Raw genomic sequence first — 13,748 nt, 5'->3', positions numbered from 1 at the left:
GCGCGCTGCGGTTCGGCCCGGGCCCGGCCTGCTCCGGACGGGTGCGTGCGCGCGCGGGGCGGCGGAGACCCGGGGGGAGGGGGGGGGCGCGGGGCCGGCCTGTTCGGGGCCTGCTTCGGGGGGCGGGGGGCGCGGCCTCGGCCTCGGGGGCCCGGCCGAGCTGGGGGTCGCGGGCGGCTTCGAGGTGGTGGCTCGGGCGGGCCCCGGAGGGTAAAATGAGCGATTTTAAGCGTTTTAAAGTGAAAGCTCGCGTTTCTGGCAGGCAGGGATTCTTTGAAGGAGCGATGCTTGTTACAAAGGTAACTGCGTCTTGTCAGGGAAATATTGCGGTGGAGCGCGCTGAAAGACAGCTGCGTGACTGCCCGTGGTGTTAGGTTCCGTGGTGAGCCCGTGACTGGACGCTGCTCCAAAAGAACCGCAGACCTAACCCTTGTCAGCCTCCCTTACTCTGTGCTCACAACACGTCCGTACAGAGCAGATAAGCAACTTTTTCGGAATTGTCACCAAAACCAGAACAGCGTAATGACATTCGCATGAAGTTTGAAGTGCATATCTGCAGGTGATTGTCTTCCGCAGTGTGTACGCGCGTGCTGGCGCGCTGCTGGGGTTTGTAGCGGTAGGAATCCTGAGGCTACTCACCCGAATTCCTGAAAACCCAAACAAATCAAAGCTATTTGGCCTGTAATCTATTTTAATATTATGTCGACTTGTAAGTAACGATTTATTTTTTTTTTTTCCTGGAGGAAAATCACTCCATACCAAAGGCTAATCTTCCCCTATTTGTACAACCGTAACGAGACCTAGTGAAATCTTTGTGAATGCCAGAGGTGGTAGGTGCAGACAGACACAGCTCCTCTGTCCGTGCTCCGAGACAGCCGGTTATCGATCTGCTTTAGTCCAGAAACCACATCGCTGTGTTGGAGTTGTATGACCTGTGAGCTACTAAACCTTGGAATACAACTTGCCGAAGGCCTTGCCAGCCCAAGCACAGAGCCATGTTAGCGCAGGTGTACGGTGTCCGGACTAGAGCTGGCCTGTGGATGCCAGTTAAGAACAGGGGCAGGGAATGACCTTGAATCTCTTTACTTTTCTGTGTATGTGGACGTTAACATAATACGAACCTTTACGAAGCACCTGTGGATAGTTTGGAGGGTGTCGGACAGTTATATCTTCTCCTATGAAAGAGATCAGCTGTCTGGGCTTGATCAAGTTCTGTACCGATATTCAAAGTGCTGAACTTTGTCAGAAATTCTTCCCTTTTTTACTTTGAAAAAAATAGGACGTGCTGTGCCAGAATCATTTGTAGAAAGTGGTCCTTGCGTTTCTTCCTTGAGAAGACTTCTTTGAGGAGGCAACTGTCGGTGTAAATGCATGAGACTGAAGCAGCAGTAAACATGGGGATAATGAATTCCCAAGATTACAGCAGCATAATGAATGTTGGTTTTGTGACTTCTTTATGCTGCTGTGTAATCCACTTATAGGCTATTTATTTACATATAGCAATCTGCTACACCATTTTGCATAGCTATTGAGATGGCAAAAAATATATTAGGGATTGTCAGTGAAGACAGTATCACTGGATCTTCTTTTAGTGAGTGCTAGTCTGCTCTCTTAAATGTGTGCACTTAATTCCAAACGGGATAGCTAGCTATACAGCCATCCTAATTGGATTAAGTGGACACTCACGTGTGTAGTAAAGCAGACAATGTGGCATGATGCACACATTAATGAATTGTCAAGGGACCGTAAGCTCGACAAACTTGTTCTCTTCCCTCTCTGGGGGAGACTGAATATCGAATAAGAAATATCTGCAATTACAGATGGAATGAACAGGAAACTGAAAAAGGTGATCCTTAAAGGAATTACAGATGTACGACTTTGTGCAATAAAATCTAGTTCCTACCAGATGTTTTTTGTTTAGGCATCTCAATTTTTTATTTGAATCTGAAGTGAATTTCTCAGTTAACTCAATTTTTGAGCCAGTATAATGCTTGTTTAAATGTAGACCAACTTTGTCTCTGTTAAAGTAAAATGAAGCAGATAAAGCAGGAATGAAAGCGTTAGAATGGGCACAGTATTTCGTAACAGATGTGGAGACTTAATAATACTATCAAAAATGTGAAATAAAGATGAAAACCAGTCCAGTATTTATTTGAATGTTGTTGTTTTATTTTATTTTATTTTATTTTATTTTGGGGGGGGGAGCAGGTCCATGTGCTGTTACACAAATGTGGAGGTCAAGGGAAGTGATTGTCCCTGTCTGCTCTGCCCTTGTGAGGCCCCACCTGGGGTCCTGCATCCAGGTCTGGGGCCCCCGGCTCCAGAAAGACGTGGGGCTGTTGGAGTGAGTCCAGAGGAGGAAGGCCACAAAGATGATCAAGGGGCTGGAGCACCTCTCCTATGGAGAAAGGCTGAGAGAGCTGGGGCTGTTCAGCCTGGAGAAGAGAAGGCTCTGGGAAGACCTCACCGCAGCTTTTCAATACTTAAAGGGGGCTTATAAAAAAGCTGGACAGCAACTTTTTACTTGGTCAGATAATGAAAGGAGAAGGAGGAATGGTTTTAAACTGAAAGAGGGGTGATTTAGATCAGATGTTAAGAGGAAATTCTCCACTCAGAGAGTGGTGAGGCACTGGAAGAGGTTGCCCAGAGCAGCTGTGGATGCCCCATCCATCCCTGGAGGTGTTCATGGCCAGGCTGGATGAGGCCCTGAGCAACCTGATCTAGTGGGGACATCCCTGCCCATGGCAGGGGGCTGAAACTGGATGCTCTTTAAGGCCCTTTCCAACCCAAGTCATTCTATGATTGTGACTCTTAAAACAAAATATTTATTTTAAGCACTGATGGAATATTTGAAGTACAGAGACTAAAACAAGAATCTCTACTGAATCAGTGTTTGACTGGTGACCTAGGCAAATCTAACTGCTGTACGTGCATGTTCCTACAGATTAATAGCTCATGGCTTAGCTGTCCATAAGAAAAATCTTCTCCAGAAAGGGAACCACTTAAACCTTTACCAGGATTTTTTTATTTTTTCAGATTTTGACATTGTTTGTTGATAAATGAGGTGCTTAAGAGGTGGTTATCTCAGCTGCTCGCGTTTTTTTATTATTATTATTATTATTTAAACCAAGCCAATGAGATCATAAAGCACAAATCCCAAAGGTAATATCCCTGTATAAACTTTTAAAGGCTTAGTGACTTGCTCCATTTCTGAGAAAGAACTCTGAAAAGAGCATTGCTTTCAGGTTCTTTTCCTTGAAAAATCATCATTTATTTAGTATTTTCATTCAGATACAGACAGGTTTTGTGGGTCTTGAATGAGTTAAACTAATCTGTCCAGTAATTTCAGCAGTACAAGCTCTAAAATGGTGACAACTGTTACAACTTTGAAAAAAAAGCTCAGATATGAGACTTCACAACCTGAGATCACTCTGTACGTTGACATCTTCAGATATGAAGTACTAGAAATACTTTTTTGGTAAACCCAGAATTCAGAGTCCTCTGAAACAAAGCAGTATCAGCCACTGAGAGACCAGCCGCGAGTCTATGTGTGCTGTGGATCCATGGGCCACGAGGCCCAGTGCTCCTCAGCATTTTTTAACCTTTTAACCTTTTCCGTGTTTTATACAGAGCACATTAAGGTGATATGGTAGCTTCTTTTATTAACAACGTTTAGCATTGAGTTACCTGTTACAAACACCTCTTTTCCTTGTGCAGTCTGTGACAGCTCCTGGTGCGATGGCTGTGTACGTGGATCATCGAATAGATGCTCCTGAGTCAGTTGCCTCCCCGTCTCACATAACGTGGCACTCGATCCATCCGCTCTTGGCAGTTGCTTCCATCAGCACAACATCTGGGGGATGTGTGGATATCTATCTGGAACAGGTGAGTGATCAGCAACTTTGCTTTTGGGCTTAATATCATTCTGCTGTTTTGAAACTTCACTTTTGTATAACATTTGCATGTTTACTTATGCTCCTTGAATCCCAGCTGCATGTTTGTGCTGAGCCTGTACTTTATTTCCATTTGCAGGGAGAACACGTGTCTGATGCACATATTGAGAGAAGCTTTCAGGTCACATCACTTTCCTGGCACCCTTCCAGGCCGATTCTTGCAGCAGGCTGGGAGACTGGAGAAGTTACAATACTTAACAAACAAGACAAGGAGCACCATGCTGTACCACCGACTCATAACACCAAAATCACAGTCCTAACCTGGAGTACACATGGTACCCACCTTGTGTCTGGTGATAGGGTAAGCAGTTGAAGTATCAAATGTGCATGTGATGTGGAACAGTGTTGCAAGCCCTGTGATGGAAAAAGATTATGGAATGGATTACTAGGGGAAGGAATAGTTGCAGGGGTAGGTGGATAAATTTAATTGCTTCAAATACAAATTAAAATTGATGGGGAATAAAACCCAATTTTAGTGTTTTAACTTTTTTGCTGATCTTTCAATTCACCTTTAAATAAGTGTCTCTAATCTCACTATGTCCTGGGTAGTAGGTTAGAGTTTAAGGCTATTTGCTGGACTGAATATTTGAGACATAGGCAAATGGAGTTATTTGTATCAGTATATGCAGGAATTTTGTGGCACTCAAGCATAAAACCAGATGTCAGGAATCCAAGAAGTCCAGATACAACATAATCTGGATTTAGTGAGTGCACTCACCTACAAGAAGAATTGTACAAATCTTCTGCATTAATGAAGCCTGTTTTGTTATAAAAATACCCTAAAAATGAGTTGAACTTATCATATGGAAAATGTTTTAGAAATGCTTGAAATGTCAGTCTTTATTTCTTGGTTACCCTTCGTATGGTGAAATGAGAACTAAGCAATGGAATACCTAATATTCAAGATTAAGTACTCATGGTTTTGCCAGTTCTTGAATCAGCAAATGGCAAAGTGCTTTTTTTATAATCTTTCTGCTAAGCTTGAGCTTCTCAAAGATTTATTTTTTTTTTAGAATTTTTATCTATGAGTCAGGAAAATGCAATTTGAAATCACTATTGGTAAAATCCTGTTGCATTTGCAGAAATTGAAAACTAAGAGTTACAATTGCATTTATGCTCTGAAATAGAAAGGAGACAATGTAGCCCAGACAAAAGATAATGAATAGTGTAACTGAGGCTTTATATAGAGATAATATTAATGTAACTGCACTTTACATTAACCCTACATTTATGAACAGACTTTTTCGAACTGATTTTTGGTGTAAGATCACAGTAAGTCTTCCCAAAAGGGATGTAGCCACTCTTACAGGAAAGTTTAATTAAAAATTTTATAAGCTCATCCTATGTGCTACTCTGAGTACTAATCAAACTAGAGTAAGCAGTGGTTTCAAGTGCCTTAAGATGACGAAGCAAGACCTGCATGTGTTGACATGAATGCTCTTTGGTTTTACCTAGGTTAAATAGCTGTCATTGGAACAACCAACCTCAATGGATAGAACAGCATGACGTTTGAACTCAGTAAAGTTCAGTACAGCAAAAACTAGCTTTCAGCCTCTAATGGAATTCAATAAACACAGCTGAACACAGTTTAAGGTTCTCTGTGGTATCCCTGGCCAATGAAATGAGGGTCCTTAAAAACCTGCAGCTGTTTAGCAGCCAGCTTGAGCTTTGTGAAGAGCCAAAGCTTACGAGGCTGGGTGCACAGCTGTTTGTGCATCCTGTGGCTAGTGCCAAGATTGTTTCTGCTAAAAACGGTATTGTGTGGGCCAGCTTATCCTGTTGCATGCTTGCTGTCATTCTGCTTGGTGTACGTTATACTCAGTGTGTGGTCCGTGCACCGTACGTATGCTTGGTTTCCTACATCCTTCCCAATAGTCTTTAAATAGTTTTAAAATCCTTTGTGTGAAGGATGGCAGTATGGTGGTATTGGTTATTATCTTAATTCCAAAAAGAAGGTAGAACTTTCATTCTTGAATCTTGGGAGGGGAAAAACGATGGAAATGTCACCTTGGAAGGCCTCAGCTGCATCTTGTGTGGGTTCTAGTTAGGACTGTAAAGTTAAAGTGCTTACGGTGTACTACTGCTACTAGTAATCCACTTGTAGAAGGACATAAAAACAAAGAAAAATAGAGCAACATATAATACTGCTTCTATTGTTGTCTGTCTTAATGAAACAAGATGATGTTGAGCTTTGTATTGCAAGTTGTTAGTTTTTCAGGTAATCTGCAGAGGGCCTCCAAGAGCAGTTTGGTTGCCTAAGTACTACAGGATAACAAAAATAAATAACAATCTTTAAATTCCAGCTGTGAAGCTGTGGCATAAGTCAACCTGTTGGGATTGTTGTTTGATACGTCATGCTCAAGTCCTTTTGCGTGTCTGCCTTCTCCGTTCTTTTTAGTCAGTGGGCTTTGAGGTTGACATGCGTTCTGAGTGAGCACCGCAAGATGCTTGCTGTCTCCAAAACCCGTGCCAGGCTCCAAGGCTTGCACTGTGCTGGTGCTTTGGTGTGTGCTTGTGTTCTTGCTTGCAGGAATAATCACCAATTGAGACTGTGTGTTAGTTAGTTCTTATCTATACATAGTTTTTAGAAACTACGAGTATTTGAATAGAAAAAGCAAAGTGAACATGTATTCCTAATTTTTATGTAAAATTGGTAGCCAAATAAAGCTTAAGGATATAACCTCTCAGAATACACAGGAACAATCTTGAGACTTGTCCGTAAGACTGAAGTTTTGTTTGGAATGAGGTAAGCCTGTAAATGTTGGGCAAATGGAGTTAAGGAAAGGGACAATTAGGGTAAGTGTCAGGAAAAAAATTGAGACTATGTAATACTTTCCTTGAGAAGTGCTACAAGTGTTGTTCTTCAAGGTATTTTTAAAATTAGGCCAAAAGGAAGGGAACAATTATTTTCCAGAGCTAACTTGTATTGGCTAGTACTGAATTTATTAACCAACTAGTATTCATTCCTTCATTATCTATGATTCTTCTAAGTTTTCTTTATTTAAAAAACAGTGAATTCTCATTGTACTCAGGTGCCTACTCTGGGAAAGAAAGGGAGGGCTCCCTGCTTATCTTAAGCATTACTGTCCTGTGGCTCAATAGTTACTCCTTTAGCAACCAGACTATTTGCAAGAAAAAAGTGTGAAGGGAGCTACCTAAGAAAATACTTGCAAATGCATACCTGCAGAGGAACGTTGTTTTGCTAGGAATGGATGTGATCAACAAGTATTTTTAGATAACTTGATTGTAAATAAGCAAATATTGTAATTTTAAAAATCTTTTTCATTCATTGTTGCTTAGTTTTAAATTGGAGTAATTATATGTGTCCTTTAAATGAAAAGAAAGGTATTGCTCCATCACTAAAATATTCTGAATTGATGACTTAATGTGCGCAGAGTAGTAAAGAAACTGGATTCTCATCTATGTGCAAGGTATAATGAATTAACTGTTGTCTTTTTTCCAGCATGGTGTCTTGGTTCTATGGAGAATGGACCAAAGAGGTCGAGTGCAAGGTCCTCCCATGCTGAAACACGAGTATGGAAAACGTCTGTCTCACTGCATCTTTCGACCACCACCTCCTGGCGAGTAAGTGTTGTGCCTTTGTCAGAGCACTGGTAGACTAGGTCCTTCCCTTGTTCCACAGAAAGAAAAACCTACTTAGAGACAATTAGAAAATAATAATAAAAATAGAAAATTATCCTCCTAATTGTCCTCTGGTTCCAAGTTCTCCTCTCCGTCTAGTTGCTATGGAGGCTACTTGTGTTCTGTATGCAGCAACAAATCTTCATTTTGTCAATACCTTTTTCTTTGTTGCTGTTGATTCTTCTTTCTTTAGTTCTAAGTGGCAATGTTGCTGACTGTGAAAAAGCAGAAAGCACACTGAAAACAAATGTCCATGAAATTACTGGCAAGAACAATTGAGCTCTTAAATAGTATGTCTTTTCTCTCCAATGAAGAAATAAGAATCAGTTCTAGTATAAAACAGAAAAATAAACAGCACGCACCACCAACAAAACACACCACAAAGCAATAACCCCCCAAAAATGAATCTTCTTTGTCTGGGCCGTGTCTTTGTCTCTCTGTAAAAAAGTAATAGTACTTATAGGGAGGAAAAAAGGTGCAGCAATACAAGTGAATACTATTATTAAAACTTTGTGTGTTCTGGGGCTTGTTGATTTCCAACCAGTGTATGAAACATCTTCTCTCTTTGCGATGTGTCTTATGACTTATTAATTCAAGTTCTTTAGGATGGAAAGTACTCTGTTATGTAAGGAATTGGAAACGAAACATCTCTGGTTGTTTCCAGGGATGTTGTACAGCTGGCAAAAGCAGCTGTGAGTGGTGATGAGAAAGCCTTAGATATGTTTAACTGGAGAAAAGCTGGAACAGGAGCACCGCTGAAAATGGGACTCCAGGAAGGACTGTCCTTCTTTGTCACCCTGATGGATGGTAAGAGCAAAACACAGACTGATGAAAATTTGTCTACTTAATGCTTCAAAACTGTTCAATGCAAGATAATCCTGTTTTCATATATACAACAGGATAGAGTATTCATAGAGGTTGAAGAATATTTGGTAAGAAAAAATTAATAAAATGCTGAAACTGTTAATGTCTTCAGAGTGAGTCCTCTCTAAAAAGAACACTATAGGTGTTGGATTAGTCAGGTTCCCAAAGGAGTGAGTGTAAGAAAAGTGTAACATGTAAACTGTAAGTAAAATGATAAGCTGTCAGCATTTTATACAAAAATGAGAAATGCCTTTATTATGTGTTTTTTGTTTGTTTGTTTGTTTTTCTCTCTAGAAATAGTCAAATGCTACTAGAACATTTTTAAAATAATGTTTTAAAATAATGTTTGTTTATTTTACTTTCTCCCTATGCTTTGGTATGATGCTTCTGGATAAGGATGGCAAAATGTCTTTACCTGTTGGTGTTTTTTTTGGGTTTCTTCCTAATATTCTTTCTTCCTCTGGCATGTCTCTTCCTCCTGCTTTAATTCTTCTGGGTGCTAGTTTGTTACCAGCTAATTTTCTTCCTACCCCCGTTGTTCTCATGATGCCTTTTCCTAACCTGTTAACTCTTTGGACAAGAGCCAGAATGTGAAACAGGCGCTGTAATGAGTATTTTTCTGATAGGTGATTTGAGTATGGAATCCTCTCCATTCAAGTGCTAACTACTCCAAAAATCTATTTAAGTTATGCTAGTCCCACAGATCAATTACAGCATGATTCAATGTTTACGTTCCTTATGACAGTAAAATGTCATAAATGACATAATCAACACCAGTATGATTGTAGGAGTGACATTGTCTAGCTGTGTATTTTTCTTGCAGAGCAGTGAGCTTAATTTGATTTGAGAGGTGTAAACCTCTTTAGTAGATAAGAACTATCCAAATAAAAATGGGATACAGGACTCCTTGTTAGACAAATGTCAAAAGTGGAAATCTTTGCATAGCTTTGTGGCTGTTACCAGGTGCTTTGAAAGTGAGCCTGTATTGGTACACATCTTCTAGAGACAGACTCAGTGTCCTGAAAGTGAGTGTCCTCACATTTTCTTGGTTTCTCAGGCCTCCTGTTTAAACTTTATTTTTCTGTCAGATGATACTGGTGGTTTCTTTTGAGCTTTCTTACTGCAGAGGATGATAATGCATAAGTATTTTGGACCTAGTTCTTATTTTAGGCAGAGATCGGTCATCACTTCAAAATCAGTTAACGTTTTCATAGGGTTTAAATGTGATCTCTAAATTATTACTAATTTACTAAATTACTAAATTATTACTAATAATTACTAATTATTATTAGAGGGTGATAATGTGTTTGCAAGAGTTTTGTAAATTAAAACATTCTTTTTATTGAAGGAACCTCATATTACCTCTTAGGTACAATAATGTGGTGTAGGTCCTTAGTGATCACTCTTACACATTTGTTTTCTATTTCAGTCTTTTTTTTTAATATATATATTTCTTAGAGCTTTTTAATTTGCCCCAATTTGAAATGCCACATTTAAATAATGCCATGAATTGCCAAGAAGTTGCGTTACGTGCATTGGATCTGTTAAATTGTGGTGACCCCATTTGCTTGGTGATTTCAGTAATATAATTTGCAAACTACTAATTATAGAGATTCTCACTGCATAGACCTACATAAGATTTATGCAATATTGCAATTTAACCAGGTGATACACGTTACGTTGTTAGCGTTCTTAGACACAATCTTATTTGCTTTTTTATTACGTCTCTAGCATACGTAATTTCTTGTGAAATTCATGTAGAAGAGCCGCATTTCATGCGTGTGTGTGTAAGGTGGGCTGTTCTAAACAATGAAGAACTTCATATCCATGAGCTTCTTCAATCTGAACTGCAGTGTAAATTGTACTAATTCTTAGCTGTACTTTCACAAGTTAGTAATGGTGAGCCTTCGCATACCTGCATACCTATGCAGAAAGTGTACTTTTAGCTGCAAAATATTTCAGTGATGCTATTTAAATGAATTGCATCTGGACTTTCTAGATGAGTAAAAGAGAGTAAGTTGTATTTGTTGTTCTTGTCAGCTATCGTAACTGAGACAAACCAGGAGGTGAGAACTGTGGTTATTTTACTCTTAGCACTGGAGGAATATTATATTAAAGCAGAAAATAGCAAAAATGATTTTTGTGGCTACAAGTGCTGTTACCTAACAGCTGTGTAACTTGTTTTTATATACTGTAGGTTCTGTGCATTATGTGAATGAGAAAGGAAAGACGAGCCATGTATTGTCAGCAGACAGTCTGGTACAAAAGCTTCTGTTCATGAAGAAAGGAGATGTATTAGTTGTCATAACAGAAAATCTGCTGTTGTCCTTGCATAAAATTACTCTTGAGGGAGAAGCAGAGGAGCTCATGAAGGTAAGAGTCAGACTACAAGTTAAAGTTGCAATATTAAATCTTTTTTTAGTATTTTTGATTATTACTTCCTTTAGTCACAAATGAACCAGCTTTTTTGTTTTTCAGATATTACCTTGATGAGCAAATATAAAGCTCATATAAAAGTGAAATAGAGTTGTGTTATTGAACTTGGAAAGATGGTTTTCATCTTGCTTTTTTTTTTGTTTGTTTTGTTTGTTTGTTTTTCTTATTTTCTTCCATTTTGACCCTATAGTAATCTCTTTGCTCCTTACTTACCTTGTCTTAGTGAATTAGAGAAGAATTAAAAGTTTATACTTTTAAAATCTATCTGTAATTCTGGTACAATCAAATATTAGTTAAAATATTTTGCGGACAACTACTTTCATGAACAACATCCAATCCATGATTTGCCCATTATTTCTCTCAACTACCATCCTTATCACAAATTCCTCATGCCCCATGTTGGGTTCCAAAAAGGACTGTGGTGGCTTTACTTGGGTGGGCAGCTGAGTTCCACCACAAACACTCTCTCACTTCCCCTTCTCAAAGGGAAAGGGAGAGAAAAATATGATGAAAAGGGCTCAAAGGTTGAGATAAGGACAGGGAGATCACTTATAGAATGGCTTGGGTTGGAAGGGACCTCAAAGATCATCTAGTTCCAACCCCCCTGGGAAGGGATGCCACCACTAGATCATGTTGGCCAAGGCCCCATCCAGCCTGGTCTTGAACACCTCCAGGGATGGGGCATCCACAGCTGCTCTGGGCAACCTGTTCAGTGCCTCACTGCCCTCTGAGTGAAGAATTTCCTCCTAACATCTAACCTAAATTGCCTCTCTTTCAGTTTAAAACCATTTCCACTTGTCCTGTCGCTATCTGCCTGAGCAAAGAGTCACTCTCCATCTTCTTTATAAGTTCCCTTTAGGTACTGAAAGGTTGCAGTGAGGTCTCTCTGGAGCCTTCTCTTCTCCAGGCCGAACATCCCCAGCTCTCAGCCTTTCCTCATAGGAGAGGTGCTCCAGCCCCTTGAACATCTTCATGGCCCTCTTCTGGACCCACTCGAACGGATCAACATCCTTGCAGTGTTGGGGGCTCCAGACTTGGGCGTAATACTCACAAGGGCAGAGTAGAGGGGCACCTTGACCTACTCATGCTCCTCTTTTGATGCAGCCTAGTACGCAGTTCACCTTCTGGGCTGCAATCACGCAGTGCTGGCTCATGTTGAGCTTTTTGTCCACCATAACCCCTAAGTCCTTCTCTGCAGGGCTGCTCTCAGTGAGTTCTCCCATTCTCCACTCATGTCTGAGATTGCCCTGGTCCAGGTGCAGCACCTTGCACTTGGACTTGTTGAACCTCATTAGGTTCACCTGGGCCAGTTCTCAAGCTTGTCCAGTTCCCCTTGATGGCATCCCTTCCTTCTGGTGTATCAGCTGCACCACTCAGTGTACTTAGTGTCATCTGCAGACTTGCTGAGGGTGCACGCGATCGCACTGTCTATGTTGCTGATAAAGATATTAAACAGTACTGGTCCCAGAAGGGACCCCTGAGTTACACCACTTGTCGTTGGCATCCAACTGGACACAGAGCCATTAACCGTCGCTCCCTGGGTGTGACCTGCAAGCCAACTCCTTATCCACTGAATGGCCCATCCTTCAAATCCATCTCTCTCCAATTTGGAGACCAGGATGTGCCCTGGGACAGGACAGTGTCAAAGGCCGTGCAGAAGTCCAGGCAGATGGTAGTTAATGGTAGATGGTAAGTAATGGTAGATGGTTGTTAATATCCTCAGTTTGAGCATCATCATTTGCTCAGAGTTGTCTTCTATTTTAAATTAGAAGGAGCAGCACCCTTCTCCTCTCAGTGATGTTGTTTTTGTCTGCAAATCTGAAAGATAATTTTGTTCTTAGATTGTAAAAGTGTTCGTTGCAGATGCAAAAAGTCTAGGAAGGTTTAAAACAGAAGCCCTCATGTCACAGAATCACAAATAATAAAGTGGTCACCCCAAAATTATTGTATAATGAAAAATAAACTGACCTTATCCAGGACATACAGCCATCTTGGCTCAACGTGTAAATAAAATCCTGTTGAAGAATAGCGCCTTTGGGGGTGAGGGAGAACCTTCATTTTTTTCTGATCTTGTTGATCTAAGATCAGAAAAGAATGAGCACTTGGATGTTAATCTTTTTATTAATCATTACTTATTTTTGACTATAAGATCTGGTATTTCACATTTTAAAAGAACATTTACCAAGTTCTAAGAGGAGGTCTAATACAAAAAGAAACACCGCTCCTTACCTACTTACCCATCTACAAAACTTCTTTTACTGAATTTATACACATGGTATATTTGATATGTTTAATGGTGATCAGTGAGAAGAACTCCTTGATCTTTCTGTACTATCTGACAGATCTAGTTTTACATTCTAACTTTGTGGACGTACTAGGCAATTCAGATGCTTAGTGTCTTTCAGTGTGTTGATCCTACATCTCATGTATTTATTTTTGGTTAACAGGTGAAGTTGAGTGGGAAGATAGCTCATTCTGCTGACATCATTTTAATAGACCATAGCCTTATTGTTACGGCAATAGGTGAGACAGTAGTCAGGTAAGAATCCTGTTTTAACGCTGTTTTTGCTGCCCATGAGAACTGCCAACTAAACAGTTAGTCTGCAGTGCACTAAAGTTTTTTCTGAAGTGGTATTGTCTTTTTTTTTTTTTTTTTACTGGTAATGTGTATAAACAAAACAAAAAAAAAATCAAAAATTTCTCATTTTCTTTCACAAAGTACACGTAACTAACTGAAAAACCTGTTTCCTTGAGAAATAAAACTACTTGTCTATATTTTCCTTTCTCAAGGCATTTTTATTTTATCAGCCAGTACTACCTGGGCTGCTTTTTTTTTTTTTTTTTTTTTTTTTT

At 40.0% G+C, this 13,748-nt stretch overlaps 1 protein-coding gene across 3 annotated transcripts in view; it reads left to right on the top strand.

Annotated features, from left to right (window-relative positions):
- Nucleotides 1-6: 6 nt before the first annotated feature.
- Nucleotides 7-13,748, top strand: part of IFT140 (intraflagellar transport 140) — a 74,567-nt gene continuing 60,825 nt past the window's right edge. Inside the window, exons 1-7 of one of the 3 annotated variants that reach the window (XM_035339417.1) lie at nt 7-42; nt 3,711-3,885; nt 4,033-4,254; nt 7,417-7,538; nt 8,260-8,402; nt 10,657-10,832; nt 13,343-13,434. In XM_035339417.1, coding sequence (XP_035195308.1) covers nt 3,739-3,885; nt 4,033-4,254; nt 7,417-7,538; nt 8,260-8,402; nt 10,657-10,832; nt 13,343-13,434 — 902 coding nt within the window. In that variant the 5' untranslated portion in view covers nt 7-42; nt 3,711-3,738. Of the gene's footprint in view, nt 43-794; nt 816-3,708; nt 3,886-4,032; nt 4,255-7,416; nt 7,539-8,259; nt 8,403-10,656; nt 10,833-13,342; nt 13,435-13,748 lie in introns of those variants that run through there. The other 2 variants (XM_035339415.1, XM_035339416.1) reach the window with 2 other exon arrangements.

This window comes from Oxyura jamaicensis, chromosome 14, assembly GCF_011077185.1.
Source record: "Oxyura jamaicensis isolate SHBP4307 breed ruddy duck chromosome 14, BPBGC_Ojam_1.0, whole genome shotgun sequence".
Taxonomy (NCBI): Eukaryota; Metazoa; Chordata; class Aves; order Anseriformes; family Anatidae; genus Oxyura; species Oxyura jamaicensis.
The sequence above is the reverse complement of the archived record's forward strand: the minus strand, read 5'-3'. Positions and strand labels throughout refer to the sequence as shown.